Below are 25,880 nucleotides of genomic sequence, written 5' to 3'. Positions count from 1 at the left end.
TGATGGGAGGTTTAGAAAACAACTTCCACTTTGGGCCAGGCCCATTGCGGCCCCCTAACCTGTTTTTGGTTAGGGGGCGATTGCTCAGCCCGGCTCGGTTGATGCTCTTCACTCAGTTTTGCATAGACAGTTTTTTTTATCAGCCCTGTTTACTGAGAGCCTATTTGGGCAACAGGGAGTGAGTAGGGGGCCTGTCGGCTCTCCTACCACGGGGCTCAGGTGGATATCAGGGAAGGGGTCAGCGGGGTCTGGTGTAGGGTTGGGCATCGTTTGAATTTGAATGATTCCGGTTCCGATTCCGATTCCTCATTTCGATTCCGGTTCCTAACGATTCTCGATTCCGATTCTCTTAAGAGGCAGGGTCAAAAAAGTTTATATGTTTTAAATGAGCTAGCTAACCAGAGGTCTTTCTGGATGAAATAGTCTGAACTTCTCCATGAATTTTAATTCTATAAACTTTTTACTTTTTATGAACTTCATTTTGAATTTCTCACAGGGCTGTTTTCAACTAGTATATAAACATCAAACCTATAAAATGAATATAAATGTTATGAATTTTCTTTTCACAGAGGTATACTTTTCACAAGATAGTTTAATTCATTTTTGAAAACTTCACATTTAGACATCCTGCAGGTACTTAAACATTTAACTGAGCTCCCACTGATGGGCTAACCTGGTGCAGAATATCAAACAAACAAAGAGGAGCAACTTGTACAACCTAGCCCAGATTAGCAGCAGGTACAGTATAAAATCAGAAACAGTTCTTGTTGAGGAAAATGATCATATCTGCCTTCTCAGGCAGTATGCGTGAGCGTTCTGGACAGATAGTGTCTCCTGCAGTGGAGTGAGTGTCGATTCGGAGGATGAAGCAACGGAGGAAGGCCGGCGCAGCGCGTCAAAGACGGGGCACGCTGTTATCTCTACACCATGACCCCGGAGATATTTAATCATGTTGGTTGTACACCCTCCTTTGCACAATATAATCGTTTTGCAAGTGTTGCACCGGGCCGACTTGTCATTTATTTTATTAAAGTTAAGCCACACTTTCGAGCGCCGCCGCACAGTTTTCATGTTTACGCGAGCATAAACAGTTTCGCGGCTTCTCCGGAAGCTTCTTCTTCGTTAGTTTTCGGCGGCTTCTTTTTCCGGTCGGCGGACTGGGCATCGAAACTAGGAATCTAAATTTTAAAATTTGAACGATTCCGGGAGAACCGGAATGTTAGTCCCGGTTCCAATCGATGCTCGATGCCCAACCCTAGTCTGGTGTGACTCTCCCTTGGTTGTAGTCCATCAAAAGTCTTTTTTCTTTAATAGACAGCCTCTGCCTCCAGAGCTCCAGGAGTCTCCCAGCCACTCGGTGTGATTGAAGGCCCAGCAGAGTGCCCATGGCCCCAGCATTGTCCAGCGCTGGCCCCACTACATCAAACAGCTGCTGTAGGCAAACGGTCCCTGAACTGCTAAGTGCCCCCGCCAGGCCGGGGGTGGTACTGTTGGTGATGTCCAGCCTGGCCCCGTGGATTAGTGGCTCCTTTAACAACCAGTACAGAGAGTTAGCTTCTTGACACGTTTTATGACTAAAAAGGGCCCATGACTTAAAAACACCCTGATAAAACAGAGGTAACCCACTTAATTTTAAGAATTTAAAATCAGTTAAAAACAGAGCAGTATCCAGCCCCAGGTTACTTACACGTCTGAGAATGCAGCTGGCCATATTTCTCCATACCAAGTCTGTCGGACCAGACAGAAACTTTCAGTAGGGCCGAGATCGTTTATTGGCCTGTGGCATGTGCCACCGCGACCACTGACATACCATGGCATATGCCGTTCAGGAACGACATATGCCGTTCAGGAACGGCATATGCCGTTCAGGAACGGCACATGCCGTTTAGGAACGGTAACTGCCGTTCAGGTGGAACGGCATATGCCGTCCAGGAACGGCATATGCCGTTCTGGAACAGTAAATGCCGTTCGGGTGGAACGGCATATGCCGTTCAGGAATGGTAAGTGCCGTTCCCAACAATGGTATATGACACCAGCATGCCCCGCCTCCTCCGTATAATTTCAAGACAAGTATTGCCGTAAATGTAAAGCTATATATATTTGGTCTTTATCTACACCATATCACAACATAACGCCGTAAATAAAGGGATTTATACGTTTCTCGTGTCCGTTCTGTTGTTAGTATATGTGCGATCTGTTTGTTGTTGCTTTTGAAATGACAGATGCTTTTGAAAACAGCCGGACTTGCTCCGGTGACGGTAGTTAGCCTAGCCACCTAAACAGGTCTGACTAATCGATAACAGAGATTTAGAGCTATAGTCTATGACGACAGAGGCAGGTCCCTATATCTATCATGGGGTGGAACTGTAGCCTATGGCTAGACAGTCATCCATTTTTCCACTCGTGTTTTATCAAGGTGTCCTAGTAGCGTAGCCTATATAGCCTACTGTATGACTGCTTCAACTCATAACTATTCAATAGGCCAAATATTAAAGTAGGCCTACAGGTTCCTATCATTTAACACTGATCCAGTGTCATAAACATTTCTATACCGACATGATCCAGTCGTATCATGGCATATAGGCCAACCGTTTTTCCACTGGTATGCCAATTATGTTAATCGGAAGTTCCATTTCCTACTGGAACCACCGTTTTTCCGCTGGCATGCCGCTCATGTGAAATGGTAAGTAGGCTACTAGGGATGTGCATTTCTAGCAAAAATACTATTCAATATTCGCTGAGAAGTATTCGAATAATATTCGAAAATCAGTCAATCAAGAACCCCCCACGCACGCACGCACCTCGGATACACACACACAATGACACAGGGAGAGGCTTGTTGATTTGTATGAAATCATTCAAAATTATTAAAATATCGCTATTTATTTTACTGAACACAGCCTGCATGATGGTGAGCTAGACACGTCTTTAAAAAACGGTAAAAACGGTAGGATGAAGAAGGATGGACTGCTCCATAGCTTCCCTCAGCCTGTTGGTGAAGGCTTTGGACAGAAGCTTGTAATCCACACAAAGCAAAGACACAGGCCGCCTATTCTTTATATCCTGCAAATTCCCCTTTTTCGGTAGAAGCGTAATAACTGCTCTATGGCAGGACATTGGCATGGAGCCGCAGGCCAGGCTCTCATTAAAAACATCCAACAAGTCTGCAGATACAATTTCTCAGTACGCTTTATAAAATTCCACTGTCAGACCGTCGATGCCCGGAGCCCTCCGCCCCTGCATGCTCTGCAAGGCGGCTAGAAGCTCCTCAATGTGCAGACGCCTCTCTAGCTGTGAGTTGGTCTCCATAGAGACCTGAGGTAGCCCACTGCAGAACCCCTCCAGTGTGTCCTTTTCCTCATACTCCGAAGAGTAAAGGGAGGAATAAAACTCAACAGCTCTCACTCTTATCTGCCCTGGCTCTGTCAGCTCCTGGCCTGTGTCTGAGAGCAATGTGTGGATTACACGCCTCTGTCCGTTCTTCCTGTCCAGGCCGAAGAAGAAGCTAGAGGGAGCGTCCATCTCAGAGATGTTCTGAACTCGGGACCTGACTAACGCACCCTGTACTTTGGTGTCCAGCAGGTTAGCTAAAGCTAGCTTTTTTTCTTTGAGGATTTCAATATATCCCCCTTCTCCAGATGACTCACTCATCTTATCCAACTCCACTATAACAGTCTCCAAGTCCTTCATAGACCGAGTGATGTCCTGTGAGACATTGAGGGTGTGCTGCTCACATAGAAGTTGAATTTGAGTCTTTCCATGGTCCCACCACTGCCTAAGACTACTAAAATCCCCCTTTGTCTGCCTAAAAACACCCCAAAAACAACCCAAAACATCCTTAAACTTTCCGTCCAATGTTAAAACAGAGTTAAAATGCCAAAGTGCAGTTTTTGGCTTAAAATCTCTAATTAAAACATGACCTACAATCAAGGAATGATCACTTAAACCAGTGGGCATAATTTTACACATTTTAAAAATGTTAAAATGATGCTTAAAAACATAAAAACGATCAAGTCTAGCTGAGGAGATCCTACTCTCTCTGAGGTGGGACCATGTGTACTGTCGGCAGTCTGCATGTGTCCTTCTCCACACGTCCACCAGGCCATGACAAATGACCAGCTGCCTCAGTGCATGTTGAGAGGCTGGATGTGGCTCTGCATGGTTGCGATCTACATCGCATTTTCTGTACAATTAAAATCCCCACCCAAGAATAAATAATCCTCAGAGTTGCAATTATTTAATTCATCTGTTATTTTTTCTAAAAACAGCTTCCTCTCTGTACCATTGGTTGGAGCATAAACATTTATAAAAAACACATTAAATTGTTCAAACCAAGCTTTCATTAAAATCAACCTCCCCATAATGACATGCTCGACCTCCATGGAAACTGGAGAGAAACTCCTAGAGAAAAGGAAGCCCACTCCTCCACTGAGACTAGTGTTGTGGCTCAGGACTACCTATCCTTCCCATTCCCTTTTCCAACCTCCCTCATTTTCAGAACAACTATGGGTCTCTTGTAAAAAAAGGACATCAATTTGTTTAGTTTTAAAAGTCTCATAAATGAGTGCCCTTTTTTTGCTGCATTCTCCCATTAACATTAAGACTTCCCATACTAAAAACGTCAGTCATGAGTGGGATATTTAAAAAGAAAAAAAAAAAAGCAATAAAAACATTAATTTAGTTAAGACACGCATCAGAGTTTCTACGCTTATTGCTGTTCATCTGTCTTCTTGCTTTCAGCACCAGTTTCCTAAGTCTGTACATTTCTTGGTCTGTAATGCCAGATTCAACTCTTTTGTTAGCATACAATCTGGCAGAAACATAAAATGCTGAAATATCTCAAGCTTTCCTCCTTTTACATTTTTGGTGTCAGAAGAAAGGACTTAATTCTCTCAGATGAATATATTTTCTTTTGCTGACTACAACTTAGCTTTTCCATGTGCAAGATGTCACTGTCATCTGAGAGACATTCCTCTCCACTGTCACTGTCTGTCTGTGCAGTTTGTTTTTTCCCAGTTTGCCTGTCTTTTCTCAACTTGCTTGCCTTTGAATCACTGCTTTTGTTTTTAGCCTTCCCTCTGCGTTTTGCTGCAGGCTTTGGCCTTCCTTCTGCTGCTTCCTCCTCCACCATCATCTCTTCTTCTGCCTGTTCCGCCCATAAGCTGCCCTCTTCTCGCCCCTGCATCCCACTGGCTTCACCTGCCTCACCTTCTGTTTCCCCAGATTCAGCTGGTGTACCCTGTGATTCGCTAATCTCACTCACCTCTTTCATATTTTCCTCCCCATCACTTCCTCCTATTGTCTCTATAATTTCCTCACCCATCCCATTTTCTCCCACCTTTTTGTATTTTTCACTTAGTTTTTCCCCACTGACCTCACTCTCGCCCACTTCAACCTCAGATGGTTTACCCTGTGTCTTGCTGATCTCGCTCACCTCTTTCACATTCTTCTCCCCACCACTTCTTATTGTCTCTATATTTTCCTCACCCATCCCCTTTTCTTCCATTTTTTTGTATTTTTTAATTAGTTTTTCCACACTAACCTCACTCTCACCCACCTCAACCTCACCATTGTGCACTCCTACACCGTCCTCAGTGTCGCACACGGCAGCCCTGCACACCGTCATGCAGGTTGCGGCGATCGGCCCCCCGAAAACCATACTCAGCCCCGCAACTGCACGCCCCTCCGTTGGGTTAGCCACAGAGATCCCCCCCCGCCCCACTCCAGCCGGCGGAGTGGCGGGGTTCTCCGCTGCCCCCCTCCGGGGCCAGGCGGAGCCGGCTCCCCGCACCCCGGACAGGTCCTCAAGGTGTGTCCCTCCACACCACAACCAAAGCATTTCATCACAGACGAGGAAGCAAAAATCACGTAATCATAATCATCTACTTTAACATGAAAACGGAGGTTGAGCTCCGCATCCCGATTGTTAAGTATCATATATATGTGTCTCCGGTAAGACACTACGTGTTTCATCAAAGGAGACTTAAACCCAGACAGGATCATTTTCATCGGTGAGACGATTTTTCCATGTCTGGATAGCTCTCTACTGAGAAACTCGTCAGTAATAAAAGGAGGGACATTGGACAAAGTTATTCTTGTTGCCGGCTGCATCAGCGGCAGCACCTGCACAAACATTCCATTCACCGTGAGACCCGTCTCGACGACATGGTTCACCTTCTCCACCTGGTCCAGGAAGAGGACTACAGCACTGTTCATCCGAGCGGCCGATTTCATGCTGCCATGCCCGACTACCTCTCCCACAGCCAGCCCGATGTCCTCCACGCTACAAGGGAAACCGGCACCAACTTTGATGCCATGTTTCCTTGTGAGCTGAGCGAACTCGCCATTTACCATGGCGTCCACACAAGACACCGACCGGCGATTACACCGGCAGGCACAACCCCACACACAAAACCCCTAAACCCCCAGAAAACAAGTGTCAATAAAATAACTATCACCAGTGCACTCTCATTAAATTATAATTCATTACAAACAAAAATAAATCAAGATTGAAACGCACACGCTCCTGACTCACTCACACAACTCGCTCCCAGCATGCACCCGTGAGAGAGAGAGAGAGAGAGAGAGAGAGAGAGAGAGAGAGAGAGAGAGAGAGAGAGAGAGAGAGAGAGAGAGAGAGAGAGAGAGAGGGAGAGAGAGAGAGACGGCAAGTGGGTAGGGAGGGGGGGTGCGGTGAAGACATCTGCTAATGAAGGCTAACTCACAGTGTGACGGGCGGGGGGGGGGGGGGCCGGGGGGGGGGGGGGGGGGGGGGCGGGGGGGGGGGGGGGGGGTGGATGGCTGTCATCAGAAGCTCTCCTGTAATGATTATATACTCCGGACCTGCCATTGAACACAGAGGTAATTTACACAGACAGAGAGAGAGACAGGGAGAGAGAGAGGGAGATGGTGGATCCCCCTTAGTCCCTCGTTACGAAAATGAAAACGAATGGGCTTCATTAGGCTGGACCCGCTGGTCGGTGAGAGAGAGAGGGACGTGGAGAGAGGCGTAGGGTAAGAAAGTGAGGTGAGCGGTTTCACACTGTCAGCCTGCAGGGTTTTAAAGTGAGAGAGACGGAGATGAAGGGAGAGCACCACCCATCGAGTGAGTGGAACAACGAAGAGCAGCGAGCAATGCGGTTGAACCCATTAGATCTGATCCAGCGTCCAACGTCACCGTGAGGCCTACCACCTCAGCACCAGCAGTGGAGATAGTCAGGGAATCAAACCCCTAACCCTGGCAGTGTGGATTCCTTTCTCCCCTAGTTGAGCTAGACAGGGATTCAAACCCTTAACCCTGGCAGTGCCGATGCCTTGCTTCTCTAGTTGAGCTACAAAGGGATTCGAACCCCTAAACCTGGCTGTTAAAAATGCTCCACCACTGGACCCTTGTCGGGGGGTGGAGCTTAGAGTCGGACGTGTTATGTGACCTACCTGCAGGAACTCATCTATCTCCACCTGGCCGTTCTTGTTGAGGTCCACCTCGCTGAGGATCTCATGCAGGGAGTTCTCATCGATCTGAATGTTGATGCTCTGCACACACACACACACACACACAAGTGGTGAGTGGGAGAGTGAGACAGGGAGAGTGAGACAGGGAGAGAGAGAGAGAGAGAGAGAGAGAGAGAGAGAGAGAGAGAGAGAGAGAGACAAGGGGGGAGAGAGAGAGAGACCCCACACAAGAGGAGAGGAGAGAGTGAGTGAGTGAGTGAGTGAGTGAGTGAATAAGAGAGAGCAGGGAAGACAAAAGAAATAGAAACAATAGAAAACAAGATTAAGAGAGGCTAGAAAATGAAGAGGAAAGATGAGAGTGAAATGCAAAAAGTGAAACCCAGGTTGGTACCTGCAGCACGCTCTGTACGTCCACCGTTGTGATGAATCCTTTGCTCTCCTTGTCAAACTTGTGGAAGCGTTTTTTGTACCTGTCAATCACACACACCGCAATTTAGCCTGGAGGGAGAGGAGGCTTAACAAACCTTTGTATTGTGGTACAAACATGACACTAGCGCCATGCTGGTCCCTCCCCTAGCAGAGAGGCCTCAGCTCTGCTCCTCTCAGTGGACAGAAGGACAGCGAATGTTGACACAGCTAGAACCAGAGTCAGAAATAACAGCAGGGGCTCAAAGTATTGTTGCAAAACAAATAACTAGACAGACCGACAGATATTAAGATGGGTATATTTATGACCAAAAACACTCAACCTTCAGGCTGTGTCCCGTAATTATGATTTCATATTTATTTTAGACATGAAATTATGCACTATATAGGGAACCTGGTTTGGACCCTTTGGTTTCCAACAGCACCACAAAATTGTGACGCCCCAAATAGTGCACAATATAGTGAACGAGTGAGGGATTCCTGACACGCCAATAGAGACAGACAGACAGACCGACAGGAAGTAGTACCTGACTACTTCCTGGTAGTCCAGATTGATCTCAGAGGTCTTCGTGAGCTGTTCTGACCGCGACCTGTAGCCCATCTCATAATACAGGAACTTCCTGGCTGCCTCCAACTCATCCTGGAGGGGTGAGGGAGGGAGAGAGAGAGAGAGAGAGAGAGAGAGAGGGACAGAATGAGAGAGCGAGAGAGAGATGTTTGTTTTGTTGTTCCTTATGCTTTGTTTTTTACTAAAGATTTGTGGAATTTCTTACACATCTTATACTAGTAGTTATTCATCTGTTCTGTCTTTCGGAGACTAATTTTACTGTGGCTTAAAGATCCCACGGCATGAAAATTTCACTTTATGAGGTTTTCTAACATAAATATGAGTTCCCCTAGCCTGACCATGGTCCCCCAGTAGCTAGAAATGGCGTTAGGTGTAAAACGAGCAATAGTTATCCTGTTCTGCCTTTGAAAAAACAAAGCTCAGATGGGGCGATTTGGAATCTTTCCCCGTATGTCGTCACACGGGGAAATGTTACTTCCCCTTCTCTGCTTTGCCCGCCCAGAGAATTTGGCCGGCCAATGAGACAATGAGCTACGACGGTTGTACACTTCTTTGTTTAGATAACCGTTCTTCCTCGGCAGCGGGGCTTTGGCGGGAGACAATCGCAGGCAACAATCCCTTTCTCCTCCATGTCGTGGTTCAGTCTACTTCAGATTGATGAGAAAGTGCAAAAACCAGAGACGTCAGATAACCCGATGCAGTCGTTTGATATTCATAATATCGTCTGGAGGCGCACACAGCTTTTGGCCGTGATAATATGTATTATATGATATAGATATGTATGTATAATATGATATTATTTAGATATAGAGCTCCAAGACTGTAACGCAAGTGTTGTACACTTCTTTGTTATTTAGATAACCGTTCTGCTGTTGGTGTTATGGCGCACAACACGTTCGGGTTCTCTGACGTCTCCGACGGTATTTCCACAATGAAAGGGAGGAAAGGAACTTTGGCTTTGACTCCCTGAAGTACATAAACCGCGACAAGGAGGAGAAAGGGATTGTTGCCCACGATTGTCTCCCGCCGGAGCCCCGCTGCCCGCCACCTGGAGGCACCACCTCCGCGAGGCACCACCGCCGCGAGGCACCACCGCCGCGAGGCACGCTGGCCGCTTTCGTGGCAGTGGTGCCTCGTCAGCGGGCAGCGGGGCTCCGACGGGAGACAATCGAGGGCGACAATCCCTTTCTCCTCCATGTCGCGGTTCAGTTTACTTCAGACTGATGGAAGTTGAAGAACCAGAGACGCAGTTGTTTGAGATTCATAATATCGTCTGGAGGCGCACACAGCTTTTGGCCGTGATAATATTTATTTTATGATATAGATATCGATGTATAATATGATATTATTTAGATATAGAGCTCAAGGACTCCCGCCAGAGCACCCGGAGTGTTCTAGAATATTTACAGAACACGGCCAAAGGCTGTGTGAGCCTCGCCATTGCGATACATCCACTGTAAACAGAGCGCATGGTACCGTGGCCGCAAGCTGCTCAGGGCCACAACCCCACCCTCCGCTTTGACCCGCCTCTCTCCTCCTCAGTTGCATTAAGCTACAGACAACGTTTTGGGAAAGCTCAATGTGCGACTGGCTCGTAGTGGCTGTAATTCTGCACCAATGCTGAATTTCGGGAACATCTTCAAATACTGTCTTAGGGGCCCACTAATACCTATATTAAAGCATCCATAAAGTAGCATGCCATGGGACCTTTAATGGATATTTTCCCCCCAAGCCACTTAAGTATAGAACAAAAATTCACATGTCTATGGAGGATGTCTGGAGGATACATTACAGATGACTGAAATATTTTATTATTACTGTGACCCCAACCGCAATGGTTCCCTATGTTACAATACACTGTTAAGAAACTAAATTCTACTAAATAACGATGGTGATCATGCATGCATACATTTGGTGTTATCTAACTTTATCAGGTAAATGTGCTCTTGTTTGGCCTCAGGGAGGGTATATTTATACAGGGAAATCTATTGCATATTGGACATACTCTGCAAACAGAGTTAGAAATCTAAATTTCAACATTTCGAAGTGTTTTCACAGAGTATATATATTTTTTTGAAGCACAATGTTCTTTATGTAACTTTTGGCTGTTTGTGTTTTGTGGCGCTTTGGGCCCCAAGGTGTTTTGTCCCCATTTACTGGGTGAGAGTTCACGCACACACACACACACACACACACACACACACACACACACACACACACACACACACACACACACACACACACACACACAGACACACACACAGGTCCCCTTGAGAGGGGATAAAGGGTGTGGAGGGTTTATTGTGACTTTGACTGTAGGAGAATAACGGGGGAATACACAGGATGCCACCAGGGGTTTTGTACTCTGTTCTGAAGCCACACAGGCTAGCCGAAACAAGAGACCCAAACATGATCCAGTCCTGTCATGGGCGACTGTATGGACACACAATGCTCAAAATAAAGAACAATACACTGGTATAAAAATTGCAACCAACGCAAAGCTGTTGGCAATGCAATCTAGGCTTTTAGCAATAATAACTTTCTGTTCTTCAAGTTCAACAACTAGAATTACTATATTTGGATCATATTTGTTCATCTTGTTTAACAGAATTTTCTGTACTAGAGTCTGCTAGAATCTGTGTGTGTTCCGATTTATTTTCAACCACAACTTCCTGCTGAATAGGAACAACCCCTAAACCGGGTGTTACATTTTGGGTCGTTATTCAAACAAAAAGCCTCACTTGTAATCCACTGTGGACGGAAACCAAACGGGTATAAAATGAACGTTGGTGAGCGTATATCGGCCTTTCGGCCACGTACGTTTTTTCGGTCGCTAGTCCAGTTGAGCGCCTTGCCCATTAGCTCCACGATGCGCGGCAGGGCCTCGTCGGCCGCCTGGACGTTGAGGAAGCCAAGCCGCGTGCGCCGGGCGATAACGTCAATGGCTGTGCAGGCGTACTCCTTGATGGCGTACAGCACCTGGCGGGGGGGCGGGATTAGTGGTCAATTGAGGTTCTGTCAGTAGCAATAGACGACTTTTGTCGGACTGAGATTCGGATGAGCTTGTGTTAGATGTGAAGTTTGGATTTTAACCAAGTAATTTACGTAAAATAAGTATTTCCAACAACAGGGGAAGGTAAAGGCCCGAGTGTCAGAACAAGCTTCGATAACCGTTGTTAGCCACCAGCTAAGTGTGGGGCCATTTTACTCTGTACACTGGAAGTGTTGCTACAAGTCCAAGAAAATAACCGTTTTAATGGGAACATTATAAAACCTTTGATATTTTCGGGGATTCTCTAAGTCCCAGATGCAGAGTTGAAGTTTCATTGTGTTTGTAGGTAGAGTATATTGTCCATAGGATTCTGGGTTGTAAACAGCTGATGGTGCATTACCTCGCCCTCGATGTAGGGGAACTCGGACACCAGCCTTTTGCCGACGATGGGCCATCTCTTACCGGTGACCTGCGCCATCTTGGCCACTTCAAACGCCTTCCCGCCATATGTCGACGCTAAATGCTGGGCCACCTGAGGAGGAAGTCACGCAGGAAGTGACATCAGTCTTTGTTAGTTGGCAGACAGTGGAAGAAGGTTTCAGGGCAAAGTTGGATTTGGGTGTCCTCGATTCAATCAAATTTTAATACTGTTGAAAATCAATGCTAAGCTTAAAGGGCCGTTATTTTACCGACTAGTTGAGTCAGTCCACTTTGTTGCACTACCCAGCATGCATCTGGGTGGACACTCCCACATTAAAAGTGTCACTATGGGGTCAGTTTTGAAATGGTTGGTAAAGGCTAATCCACATAACACCTTAAAATAAAATAGGGGCCATATAGAAATTGATAAACTAAAACTACTCCAATTAATAGTACTACTACTATTATGACTACTACTTCTAAGCACAAGAAGAGGGCTTCTGTTTCTGTATTAATTTTTTTTTAATAAAACATGAATATCTTCCAGTGAACACGAATACTGGCTTTGTGAGACTGTGACAAAGCTATACGACACTAGAGTATTGATAAACCAATACTATGATCCCTCTGAAAACGAATACAATCTGTCTTTGTGTATACTTGGGCAGATAACTTAATGCCACGAGGAGATAAGCACAGAGCAGATGGAGAAGTGGGTTCACTACTGTTGACCGCTGGTATTCAAACCATTGATCCAATCTCTCATCCAAAGTGAAACGACAAGCGTCTGAGCAGTTTGGAATCGATGGGGTGTCATAAGTTTGGCGAAACAACAAAATGGCCTATTTTGCATTCAGATCACTGGCTTTTGTCGATGGCCAGGAAAAGGGCAAGCGCTGTCCAAATATCAACGCGACCTTTAGGAATATTACAGAGGAGAGTTACGCTAATGAGGGGTCCTCTGCTTGGGGCCTTGTTTAGTAAAACTCTATATTGGATTCATTTTTTCTTTTTTTTTACACAGAAAGCTAATTACCGATCGATGACAGTGTGAAAATGAATCTTCGCTTTGTTGGCGTAAATTTGAAACGACAAAGGTTAACATGTGTTCAGTGGTTTGTGTGCGGAGATCAGAAATCCCAGTGGTGTAGAATTTGTAGAATTGTTTGTACATTTCCCTGCTTATCATTGCCAAGGTATCTGCTGAGACACATAGTGCATTCATGCGCCCCGGTATTTCTCAGCCTCCGTGAGCATGTAACAAAGGTGGTGTTTCTAGCAAGACTATGGTGAATACTTATCTTGCCATTATTGTAATTCAAGTTTAGTAAACATATCTCCAACAGCCCCTTCGACACAAGTGACGAGGGAGCTTCCTATAACCCACATGAGTAATGAAGCACGGTACGATGAACAGGCCCCAAGGAAACACTTGTAGGCCCCTATTTCACCACCCTTGTTTGATGTTGGTTGCATGCTACGAGCCACTTCAAACCGACCCTACAGTGATATAACAAGATGGACCCTATGAGACCAGATGACAAGAATCTGTTCTTGTTCGTTAGGGTGACTAGTTAATCTTAGTGACTAGTTCAATCTTCCTATTAGGTATTTTCCTAATATTAAGAATGCAATAGTAATGACTATTGGCCATAGAGTAGTGTGAGGGTATCCATTCAGCTGTTTCGGGGGCATTGTTTTCCCAGAGGTTAACTTTTCTTTTACAAGGGCCTTCAAAAGCCCCCTTCACACCAATCTCATGAGCAATTATTTTGGGAATGCAAAACGAACCGAACCCCCGTTCGTCCCGGACTAGGGGTGGGACAAAATATCGATACGCGATATATATCGTCGCCTTTCTTTATGTGATATGAGAATCGATATGCTGGCGGCAAGTAGCAATATAATTAGTGGTGCAACGGTTCACAGGTTACCTTTGATCCGTACGGATCAACCCTCACGGTTCGGGACGCAAGTGATCCGCGGATCAGCTGATAAAGAAAAAGATGTGCGTTCACGTGATCAGCGCATGTTTAAAGGAGAATTCCGGTATTTACAACATCATATAGTATCGTAGCGAAATACAGTTTCTGTCGTGTTTTATTTGGCTTTCCGTAAATCCCATTGAAACGGAAACCGGTTTATGGTTACGGTTTATGTTTATGTTTGGTTGTAGTCTTTTCGCTCGGTTCTCCATATCAACAGTAGTGCTAGAACAGAGCGAAAAGACTACAACCAGCCCCCCTTGCAATGAGTAATGAGTCTTCCAACAGAAATCAATGGATTTACAAAATGCCAAATAAAACACGACAGAAACTGTATTTCGCTACCATACTTGATGAAAAAAAAGAAGATGACTATGTCTGCATTGCCTGGGGAGAGTGTAGACTCTAAACTCTCCCCAGGCAATGCAGACATCCTGAATTGAAGCAGGATTATTACCTGATTTTTTTTATTTTGTTTTTACACATTTGAAGATTTTATTTAAAGTCACATTTGTCTTGTTATCTTTTTTGTTGTTGTTGATCCAAAAATGATTCGACCCGTGACTCAAAAACCGTGACACGATCCGAACCGTGAGTTTTGTGATTCGTTGCACCCCTAGATATAATATATACATATATATCTTTTAATTTTTTCTTTTTATTTATTTTATTTCTTTTGCATATTTATGCTTCATTCATGAAGAGTTAGACAGGAAATATTGCCCCATATATCAACAATTTAATGAATAAAATAGGGCGCTTTAAACAGATTTCCCTTCTCCTCGAGGTGGTGCTAAACACATGAATAAAGGAAACTTGAACAGAAGTTAACAAGCCAAAGACGAGTGACCGAGAAACTCAGCTTGGACCGTGTGTAAAGACACTTTACATTTTCATATTAATTTTGTATTTATCGTTAGACATATATTGTGATGTATCGTTATAGAGGGATTATCAGTCTACGTCACTCCCCGCTCTACGCGCATGTCATATGCAGAAAGAGACGAGAGCGACAACAGCCGCAATCATGTGTTGTTGTGCGGTTGGTTGCACAAACCGTTTTAATAAGACTGATTATCCCATTTATTCTACTTCTCGGCTGCCAACATAATAAAACAATTCAAATACTTTAATAATTATGCTTTTTCTTATTCGTATTGCATGCTAATTAAATGTATACTCTGTTTGAGCTCATCTCCCTCAAAAAAGTAGTCCCCTTTAATTACGATCGATCAAACATGTTTTTGACCACTCAAAGGGCATTACCCTGCTTATACCATGGTCACTTGCCAAAGAAAAGAAATTAAGATCATTAATTTATATTTTCATGCATTTTACAATCCAAATGTAAAGTTTTCACATGCTAACTAAATTAAGTTTTTAATTTAGTTTCCCTGGTAACGCCTGAGGGTTTGACTAATACCTGGAACAATCATTACCCTTCCGTAAGGTTCTTATGCAACGGAAACATTGTTCACTCCTCCAGTAAATAAGACGGACCTTAGCAACGGGAGGTATTCTAGTCCGCTGAGCTATGAGTCAGACAGCTAACGTTATGGATTGTACATATTCATAATTCGAAATTCATCCCAGCCTTTATACCACAGATACTCTAGGGTCTATAGCATATAACCGTGTTGTCTGATTACAGTTTAATTCATTTTTCACAGACCCGCACTTGTTTTGAAGAACAATCACGGCGCCATTTGTTTCAATGGGAATCGCGACGGTCTATACTTTCAACATAAAGTGTACATATTTATAATTTGAAATTCGTCCCAGCCTTTATACCACAGATATTATAGGGTCTATAGCATATAACTGCGGTTTCCTATTACAGTTTAATGTAACAGTAAGCTGACAACATCGCTAATTAACACCGCAACTGCAAATTAACCACACGGAGATAACCCTGGCAACCGTCAAACAAATTTCTTTTTTCGATCATTCTGTGCACGCATCCGCCGTGTTGATAAACAAAAAATCCCCCTATAGGATTGTCTAACAATATATTGATTATTGCAGAATCACTGTATGGCGATATTATCGGTATCGTGGGCCATGTACCGCTCATGATATCTTGAGGTTCTCCGTGATTCCCACCCCTATCCTGGACCCAGCGTCCTGGCCCCTACACCCGGTCTACGGTCTACCTCGTTCTCCAGGCCGTAGTCCTGCACCAGGCGGATGTAGAGGGTGGGCGACCAGTCCCGGCCCCCCTCCAGGACCAGACCCACGGTCTTGCTGGCTGACGCCTCCAGGCCATGGGTCTGGATGGCCGCGTCCAGCGTCTCCTCCGCCATGGAGCGGTACGTAGTCCACTTACCCCCTGGAGACACACACACAGACACACGCAGGCACGCACACGCATACACACACGTGACAGGCATGTTCACACGTTAGCACACACTCACACAAACACACACACACACACACACACACACACAGGTTCTAGAGTACGAGGGAGGCAGTGAACACTGATTGGCTGAATGGTGTCATGACTAATTGGCGCATGTTTTTGAAGAGGCGTTGACACGCTGGAAGTAAGGCGGAAAGTCACCAGTGGCGTCGCCGGGGTAATCAGCACCCTTCACCTCGCTCACGTCAACTAATGGAGTCTTAATTGGTGGTGGTTATGACACTGTCGCCGCGGTAACTGAACTACATCGAGGACACAGCCTACTATCTTTAGGTGATCGACTGCTGCGACGTTAGCTAGCTAGCTGTGTTAGCACTCTAACCACCCTTAGGTCCGGAGTGGATCCATGAAGTTATAAGAACCTGTGTGTACAAAGTGGTGTTTTGTTTCATGTTTTGCACGAAAAAGTAAACAAACACATATTTGACAGTTTTAGTGGTAAATACATAATACACCCCCATCAATACAAACACAGGTCCTAAAAGAGAAACATGGCCAGACGCACACAAACACACACAGACACAAACACACACATACACATACACAGAGGAATCCACACAGGAACACACACACACACACACATACACAGAGGAACACATTCTCACACACACACACACACACACACACACACACAAACACCCACACACACACACACACACACACACACACACACATACACACTGACCAGCGATGGTGACCATGCCGCTCTGGCTGACGTTGACGATGTGGTTCCTGCAGATGGACTGGGTGTCTTTAGAGTTGGGGTCCGTCACCAGGGGCCGGATCCCACTCCAGGCTGCCAGCACGTCCCCACGACGCACTGAACACACACACAAAGGTGCATGCACATGCACACAGACACACACACACACACACACACACACACACACAAACAAATGCACATAGGCGCGCACACACACACACAAACATGTTAAAACAATATTTCATAAATGACAAGCAAACTTGCAATTTTAAATAAAATATATTTTCATTGAGAAAGTCAAATGAAAGCTACAAAGATGGCCGACAAGTCTTCTGTAAGATGAGGTCAGTTCAGAAATGTCCAACACAGTTGGAAAAGTATTTTTTATTACATTTACATTACAGTTTAGTTTAGTTTTAGTTTATTTGTTTAGTTTTGTGGACAGTCCCCTTTGATTAACTGTACAGTAAAAGGAGCAGCTTTAGCCTATTTGGCTCATTTCCAGCTGTAGTCCACGTGTGTGCGTGTGTGTGTATTTGTGTGTGTGTACCACTCATGTCAGGGCTGAGGTAGTGGTATGTGCGTGTGTGTTTGTGTATGTTTGTGTGTTTGTGTGTTTGTGTGTGTGTGTGTGTGTGTGTGTGTGTGTGTGTGTGTGTGTGTGTGTGGCTGTCTGTTGTGTGTGCTTGTGTCGGTTGCGTGCGTGCATGTGTGCGTGCGTGCGCATACCTTCCACGTCGGGGCTGAGGTAGTTGCGGACCTCGTTGAGGATGAAGGTGATGTCGTCCTCGGTGGGGATTGGGTGGGCTGTGACGTTGGTGGGGGAGTCGGTGGTCCCAGCGATGGTCATCTTCTCCCAGGGCAGGAAGAAGATGACGCGGCCGTCGCTGGTGGCGGGGTCCAGGAGACCCATGTTGTCCGGACTGATGGGGGATCCATTCAGCACACTGTCAGGATGCTTTACCTCCACTTATTTGTTTGTTTTTTTTATTTAAAAAATGTAAGCTAGAAACCGCATTCAGTCTAAGTGGAACATATTAATGTTACCGTCCTGCAGGGACGGTAACATTAAGTATACTGTATCTATACGGTATATTGTATCTATAGCTCATTTGCATCAACGATGTTCTTTTCTGTTCAGCCAAATTCATAAAAAAACAATGGCAGACCGACATCCCTGTAGCAGTCGAACCCTGACCTTTAACCCTAAATCAAATGCAAATTATTTTTCTTTTATCGCAATCTCTGCAGAATCGCAATACATATTGTATTGGCAAGAAAATATCTTTGAATTATCCGATTATGAGGTCGCCAATGATTCCCCTCCCAACTCAAGGAGCAGCGCAGGTGTTAGCCAATCACGTTTTCATCCCGGAACAATAAGATTCATGTCATTATTGAATCTGTCTGTCTCTTTGTCTATTTCTCCATCCATAAAAAAAATTAAATCTCTCCAAAGCGAGGTAGTCTCTCTCTCTCTCTCTCTCTCTCTCTCTCTCTCTCTCTCTCTCTCTCTGGGTGAGGGAAAGGGAGGTAGAGACTCAAGGGGAGGCAGGGGGGAGTCACGGGAGATGATGAATGAAGCCGTGATGAGGAGGGGAAGTGAAAAGAGAGAAGGAGGGAAGGAGGAGGATGAACGTGTGGGGTGAGGGAGGTCAGACAGAATCTAATAAAGATGAAAATAAGTTGTTTCTTCTTCGAGAGTCAATGAGGAGGCGAGGGGTGAGGAAAAGGAGGGGGCAGGCGTTACACAGAAGGAGCGAAGAGAAGGACATCTTACCAGAAAGGAGAAGGGATAGAGGAGGAGTTGGAAGAAGAGGAGGAGAATGAGGAGGTGGAAGAAAAGTAGGATTTAAGGAGGAGGATGAGGAGGAGGAGGAAAAGGAAGAGGAGAAAAAGGTAAAGGAAAAGGGGATAAGGAGGGGGGGAGGAAGAAGAGGAGGAGAAATATTCTGGTTGACCTTTGTGTCAGAGCTCAAAGGGGCGTCACATTTGGCTCAATAAGCTCCAGCTGAACTTTAAAATCTCTAACATCAACAAAACATGGCCAGCGTATCTGTTGTGCTTGAAAACACGTCCTTCGCTCAGGAGGACATTAGAGTCCAGAAGGTGTTTTATCAACACCAGACTCACAGAGGAAACTCTTTCATGTGTTAGAAAACCCTGGGGAAGCGGGCGAGCCGCATTGAGCGATCTGTTTCATTGTGGCAACTTCTACAATCAATATTACACGTAAGCACTTATTGTATGTCGTATGTCCTGGGACTTATTGTACACACTTATTGTATGTTGTACATCCTGGCACTCAAAAAAAAAAAAAGTTGTGTGGCATCTTATCCTAGCTGTCTTTGTTGTAAACAGGGAATGGGTTTACCTAGCGATTGTTAGTGCTTGGCACTTGGTTCTATGAACATCCTTACTGTACCGACAGCGATGTATTGTTGTTTCACCCTCTTCTGACAAATGTACTTATTGTAAGTCACTTTGGATAAAAGCATCTGCTACCCTAAATGTAAATAAAAGTATCTGCTTCATGCCATTAATCTATCTTTACATTACATTAAGGGGATCACACTCACAGCCTTTCAAGCTGGGAATCGAAAGCACTAAATCACCGCTTGCAGCTAACGCCTCTTAGCTTAATTTGACGAGAGTACAAGGGGACACGTTGTTTTACATGTGATATGCCTTTCTGCTGTTGCGGTTGTAGTTTATTAAGCCTGCTGCAAGAGACCCTTTCCACAGAGGCGCCGTCACAGTGTGTGTGTGTGTTCGTGTGTGCGTTTGTGTGCTGGTGCCCGCGCTCCCTACCTGTAGTAGCCAGGAATGACGATGTGCACCCCGGCGCTAGGCTGGCAGATGTTGGCGGTCTTCTGGTCGTCCATCTTCCGCAGTGAGTCGGTGAAGGGCCCGGTGGCGTTGATCACGCACTTGGCTCGCACATCAAACTCCTGACCTGCAGGGAGGGACGGAGCACAAGGAAAGGTCGTCATCTCAAAGGTCATAGGTCAATACCAAAGGGTCACCGGTAACGTCGCCCGCAAGTTTGTTTCACTTGTTTGGGTTGTAAGGATCATGATTTGTGATATAATATCAGATATCGTGGATGTAACGTTATTTGGGTTTGCGTAAAAATATGGAATTAAAAATACAGATGGCAGTTGTCTTTTTACTTATTAGGGGGCCAAGCAGAAGGCGCGAGGCAACCTATTGTAATTGTTGGTATTTTTGTTATTATTCCGTCACGTTTGACTTAAACAGCCTAAACTGCTGTGTCACTTTTTATGAAACATTGCACAGTTGTAGAGGCTGACTAAATATTAACAGAGTAGAAGAATTACAATGATTGGGCCAAAGGTGGTGCTAAAGCAATCGTCCAAAAACGCAAACTTTGAACAAGCATGTCTCATTTTAAGGCGTAGTGTGTATAATTGAGCCCCTCTAAGTTGGCAGGCAGGCGGCATTTAGAATAAGAAAACCTGAATAACAAAAGAACATAAATAATATCCAACTTATCTTAAAGATGACTTCAACCATTCAGTTATTTAATCATTGGTCATAAGTTAAAAATTTCAATTTAAATATTAAAATGAAAAAAAAAACAGTAATCATACATTTATAATTTTTGAACAATCAGACCAAAAAAATGTCAAGACAAAATTACCCCATCGACAACCCCCACAACCACCATCACTGTTGTCATGACAACCACAAAACCAGAGGGGCCCTTACCTGTGAGCACGTCGCAGCAGCGTGCGCCGCACACCTTCTCAACGCCCGTCTCAGGGTCGGTCCTCTTTAGCAGGTTAACCACCTCCGTGTAGTTAGCCATGGCGGCACCGTAGCGAGCCGCGGTGAGGCTGATCGCTAGGTTCATGCGCGCGTCGTTGTGCTGACCTGTGGGGGGGAGAGAGAGAGATGAGCTGCTGGGCCGAGTAAGAAACAACAGGTAATACTTATCGTCAGTTAGCTCATAGTTTGCTTGTTACGAGTCAATTAACTCATAGTTAGCTCATTGCTAGTCAGTTAGCTTATTGCTAGTCTGTTAGCTCATAGTTAGCTTGCTGCTAGTCCTTTAGCTAATAGGTAGCTCATGATTATTCAGTCAGCTCAATGCTTATCTGTTAGCTCATAGTTAGCTCATGATTATTCAGTCAGCTCAATGCTAGTCCGTTAGCTCATAGCTCAAAGTTAGGCCAGCTAGCTCCAAGCTAAAGAGAAAAACAACAGGTTACACTTATAGAAAGAACTTGTAGAAACTTTTGTGTCATTTATCTTCCCTGATGGATTCTGGATTCACCAGCATCCCCAGACGATGGGGAACTCCATAGGACAACAATACTATTGCCTACATCAAAGCCAACTCTTTTTAATAGATATTTCAACTTATTTGGAACAATTTGAATCAGAAGTGAGAAGTAGTGAGAACTGATAAATGAATGGGATGCGGCTGAAAGCTCTGTGTAATTAAGGAAATCAAGAATTAAGTCACAAATAAAGTAAGCAACTGCCAATTTACCAATGACCAATTAAGGTAATTTTCAGTTTGGGCAATAAGCTATGAATGCAACACATGTTTAGCCAATTAAATGTGTAAAGGTAGACATGGGATGGACGGGGAGGGATAGGGGCCTGAACATGCCATCTCAGGAAAGGCAGCATGGAAGATGGGAATCAAACCTGTGTCCCTTGCGTCAATATCGATTTTGGACTTCCGCTTGGTGTAAATGTCAAGTATCATTCTCACACAGAATGAGAGGGTGTAAAAACAGCATAAATGACGCACATGAATGCTGTCCAACCAATCTGGAATGTGAGGCTCAGTTCCCAAAAATAGTCGCCCACAAACAAATACTATTAAAAACATTTAGTTCTCGCCCACAGCGGTCTGAATGAAGATAGAAAATAATATTAGACAGCTGAGAGGAAAGACAATGAATCTGATGGATTTATGAAAAAGAGAGAGAGACAGAGACAGAGAGAGAGAGACAGAGAGAGAGAGACAGAGACAGAGAGAGAGAGAGAAATAGAGAGAGGCAGAGAGAGACACGTGAACAGAGGTCTTCTGGATATTAGGAGAGGAATGGGCTGCTCTTTACAAAGGATCAGCCCAGATCTCATAAGATGAAGACCCCTACTGGTGTTAGCATTTGTTTTGTTCTTTTTATTTTCAAATTTAAGAACAATCCGGGTCTAAAAAGCCAAATAAATTCCTATCTCAAAAGTGAAATGTATGTTCCATCGTCGACTATCTCTGTATTGCTCAGCCATCTCCATGGATAATTAAAGCAGGAGAAACATATTGTAAATAAAGTTGAATTGAATTTATCGAAGAGGAAGGGACACGGTCATTTTACCTTCAATGCAAACCAACAAAATGCTGGTGCATTAAGCGAGAGAGAGACGGAAAGAAGGAAAGAGAGAGACAGAGAGACAGAGAGAGAGACAGAGAGAGAGACAGAAAAGGTCACACTGAAATGTCATAGCGGGAAGTCTTGCAGACGGCATAATTGGAGAATGCAGCCTTTCATCTCCATCACCTCCCCATCCCCCACACACCTCAATGCTCCTAACATCTCACGGTCCATCTCACGGTCCATCCACACACACACGCACGCACGCACGCACGCACACACACACACACACACTTTTCCATCCTCCCCCCTCTCCATCGGCAGATGATGGGGAGGAAGGGGCGAGCGTAGGTCTATCGGTCGAGCGTGGCATTAATGTCACCATGGTTAGCAGTTAGATTCCCACCGCAGTGTTTATGCATTAATGTAATAACATTTCTGTTGGTTACATTGGGTGCAAATGACTGACATAGAGTGCTGTGTGTCTATTTGCCCGTTTCCTCATCCACTTCCCGGGTGTCGATGTGTTTTAGAGGAAGTGGGTTGGCCACAGAACATTACCACATGGTACTAGCTTTGAATTTGAGCAACAGCTTCTTTAATTAGGAAAACGACTTCTTCAGCGGAAACGAAGGACACAGAAATACAAACCAGGACAACCAAGAGCAGGACGACACAAACATCTAATGGATAAATGTGAACAGACTTTTTGAAAAAATACAATCATCAAAGACGCTGGTTCTATCCAGGAACGTGACCCCCACCTCTTGTAGGGGAGCAACATCTCACCCACACACAGCATACGGTTCTTACCTGCTGTCCGACCAGGGACACAAACACAGCCTGCTGAGGCCAAGAGGTCGGCTGCTCACCGGCAGCCTGTCAACACATTCAGTGAGCGACAAGTGAGACGCTAAGCCAGGCGTCACCGCCTTGTGAACCGCTTGCTGCCTTTTTCGGGGGATCGTTTCCTGGTTCAGTTGGTAATTTTGTCTTGTTTTGGAAATACATGTATACAGTATATGTATATATATATATATATATATATATATATATATATATATATATATATATATAGAGAGAGAGAGAGAGAGAGAGAGAGAGAGAGAGAGAGAGAGAGAGAGAGAGAGAGAGAGAGAGAGAGAGAGAGAGAGAGAGAGAATATATAGATATTCTACGTATAGTTTTTTCAGTAACAATCCCCTATCATGTTACGTTACATTACCACAACAATCCAGTATCACCTTACGTTACCATAACAATTGCTAGTATGGTAAGGTTGCTCGTTCAATCCCCAGCTCCTCCTAACTTAGTGTCGAGGTGTCCCTGAGCAAGGCACCTCACCCTGACTGCTCCCGACGAGCTGGCTGTCGCCTTGCATGGTTGAAACCTCCGTCGGTGTGTGAATGTGGGCATGAATGGGTAAATGATAGGCAGCATTGTATATTAATATTAATAATATTGTAAAGCGCTTTTAGTGGCAACTGGTTAGGAAAGCGCTGTAGAAGTGCAGTCTGCTAAGCATTTACAGCTTTGTGCGCTGACTCACCGTCGTAGTATACGATGGCCCCGACCAGCCGGTCCTTCTTCAGCATGGGGAAGAGCTCCAGGGCTTTGGTCTTGCTGAGCACATAGCTGCTCTTCAGGCACTCCATGCCGGCCACCAGGTCGTACATCTTGATGCCTGCCCAGTAGTACGGCAGCTGCCACCATCTGGGAGGGAACATCCACGCTGTGAGGAATTATTAATTTACATGCCTTACCCTATCTTTATCTTGTATTGGGAAGTATCGTGAGCCGTGTTTATTAATGAGAGTTGGGCCAAAATGTAATGCTATATTTTACATAATGAAAATAAATGGCTGAATGAAGAATATAATTAGGACGTTTAATCCAAAGTGACTTACAGTGATAATAGGACCTTCCCAGTCAATAAACACAGGGAGTGAGAGAGAGAGTGAGAGAGACGTACTTGTAGACAGGGAGCATAATGGGTAATGGCGCCGAGAGGTGAGGAGCGATTTCCAGCAGGTTGGCACGTTCGTGGAGGGCCTCCTTCACCATCATGTACTGAGAGAGGAGGAAAAGGAGGTGGAAGAGGAGGAAGTAAGGATTAGTAGGCGAACAGGAGGAAAAGAGGAGGCGTGGAGGATGAGGAGTATGAAGAAGATAAGAGAAAGGAGAAGGTAAAGAATAACAAGAAGAAGTAGAAGAAGATAGAGACAGTAGCAGACGACGGTGAACGAGTTTAAACACAATAAATATTAAAAAAAATTCTGAGAACCAGAAAAACTGGACTTCTCCTCACTTTGGTCTCTCAAAGCAGAGAGACCCCTTCACTCTGCCTTTCTTCAAAAAATCCTTCAGGCTGTAAAAAACCTCCTCAGTTCATGTTCAATAAGCGGAGAACAGCTGTTTCTAATCATCAGGCGACCAGGTGACCATATCGGCCATCAGAGGATATACCTCCCACAGCATGTGTTTGGCCTAGAAAGGGAGTCCTTGGATCTAACAGATCTTCAAGTGGTGTTGGGGTTTAGTTCACCTTTAACGACAGAGAGTCAAGGCCCTGGTATACTGAAAAGAAATAGAAAATGGTAAGCTCGCTTAAAAAAATGGCAGATTTGTGCCTAAAACGATGCGCCATATTGGGCTTCTATCAGCACAGTAGGGGGTCTAAGTCATGATGGATGATGTGAGTACAGCCAGCACAACAGTGAGTAAAGGACAGCACAACAAGGAACCAGAGATGGTCTCTATGTCTAACTCCTCATGTTTCATTTCTTTTCTGTTCTATTTATTTGTTTGTCTCAAAGTCAAAAATATATATGTATATATTGTAAAATAGAACCATATATACCGACAGTGGATTTTGTTCTGAAGTACGTGGTCAAGTTTGGGTGAAATATCTTTTAATCTACCGTTGTAAAGCGCTCCTCCCAAACAGACGCATTTCCTCAGGATTGGCCAGGCATGGCGGTCGGGGGCTAAGGAGCTTGTTTGATTGACAGCCCTCTGTGGACGGACTGTCTGGTGCAAACCAGTTCAAATACCCTCTTACAGGATGGAGTTCCCTCACCGTCCGACACTCGGTCCATTCCACCAAACATAAACCATGATCTTATCTTATCATTGTGGCTTAGCATGTGGCTCAGGAGGTAGAGCTGGTTGGCTGGTAACCGGAAGGTTGCTAGTTCGATCCCGACTCCTCCTAGCTGAGTGTCGAGTTGTCCCTGAGCAAGACGCTTCATCCTGACTGCTCCTGACGAGCTGGCTGTTGCATTGCGTGGTTGACTCCGCCGTTGGTGTGTGAATTGTTGTATGAATGGGTGAATGTTAGGCAATATTGTTAAGCCCTTTGAGTGGCCACTGGTTAGAAAAGTGCTACATAAATGCAGTCCATTTACCATTACATTTTCTACGTCTATATTACTTTGAGTGGCAGGTTCAGGGACGTGCCATGGGGCTCCACAGCCCCAACATGGTATCTAGGATCGGAATCACAGGGTATCTCAAGATACGATACGCGATACCCATAATATTGCCGTACAGCGATTCTGC

The 25,880-nt window shown here is 44.9% G+C and overlaps 1 protein-coding gene across 1 annotated transcript in view; it reads right to left on the bottom strand.

Annotated features, from left to right (window-relative positions):
- gpd2 (glycerol-3-phosphate dehydrogenase 2 (mitochondrial)) overlaps positions 1–25,880 on the bottom strand; it is a 42,494-nt gene that overhangs the window by 5,372 nt on the left and 11,242 nt on the right. Inside the window, exons 6-17 of the mRNA XM_079734809.1 lie at positions 24,292–24,389; positions 23,869–24,032; positions 20,698–20,862; positions 19,777–19,921; positions 17,695–17,888; positions 16,948–17,082; positions 15,997–16,172; positions 11,839–11,970; positions 11,267–11,425; positions 8,406–8,518; positions 7,844–7,922; positions 7,435–7,533 (exon numbers count right to left, since the gene is read on the bottom strand). Of these exons, the coding sequence (XP_079590935.1) occupies positions 7,435–7,533; positions 7,844–7,922; positions 8,406–8,518; positions 11,267–11,425; positions 11,839–11,970; positions 15,997–16,172; positions 16,948–17,082; positions 17,695–17,888; positions 19,777–19,921; positions 20,698–20,862; positions 23,869–24,032; positions 24,292–24,389 (1,659 nt within the window). The remainder of the gene's footprint in view (positions 1–7,434; positions 7,534–7,843; positions 7,923–8,405; positions 8,519–11,266; positions 11,426–11,838; positions 11,971–15,996; positions 16,173–16,947; positions 17,083–17,694; positions 17,889–19,776; positions 19,922–20,697; positions 20,863–23,868; positions 24,033–24,291; positions 24,390–25,880) is intronic.

Source organism: Pollachius pollachius (genome assembly GCF_949987615.1).
Source record: "Pollachius pollachius genome assembly, chromosome: 4".
In the NCBI taxonomy this organism is placed as follows: domain Eukaryota; kingdom Metazoa; phylum Chordata; class Actinopteri; order Gadiformes; family Gadidae; genus Pollachius; species Pollachius pollachius.
Note: the sequence above shows the minus strand (reverse complement) of the source record. Positions and strands in the feature narration are given on the sequence as shown.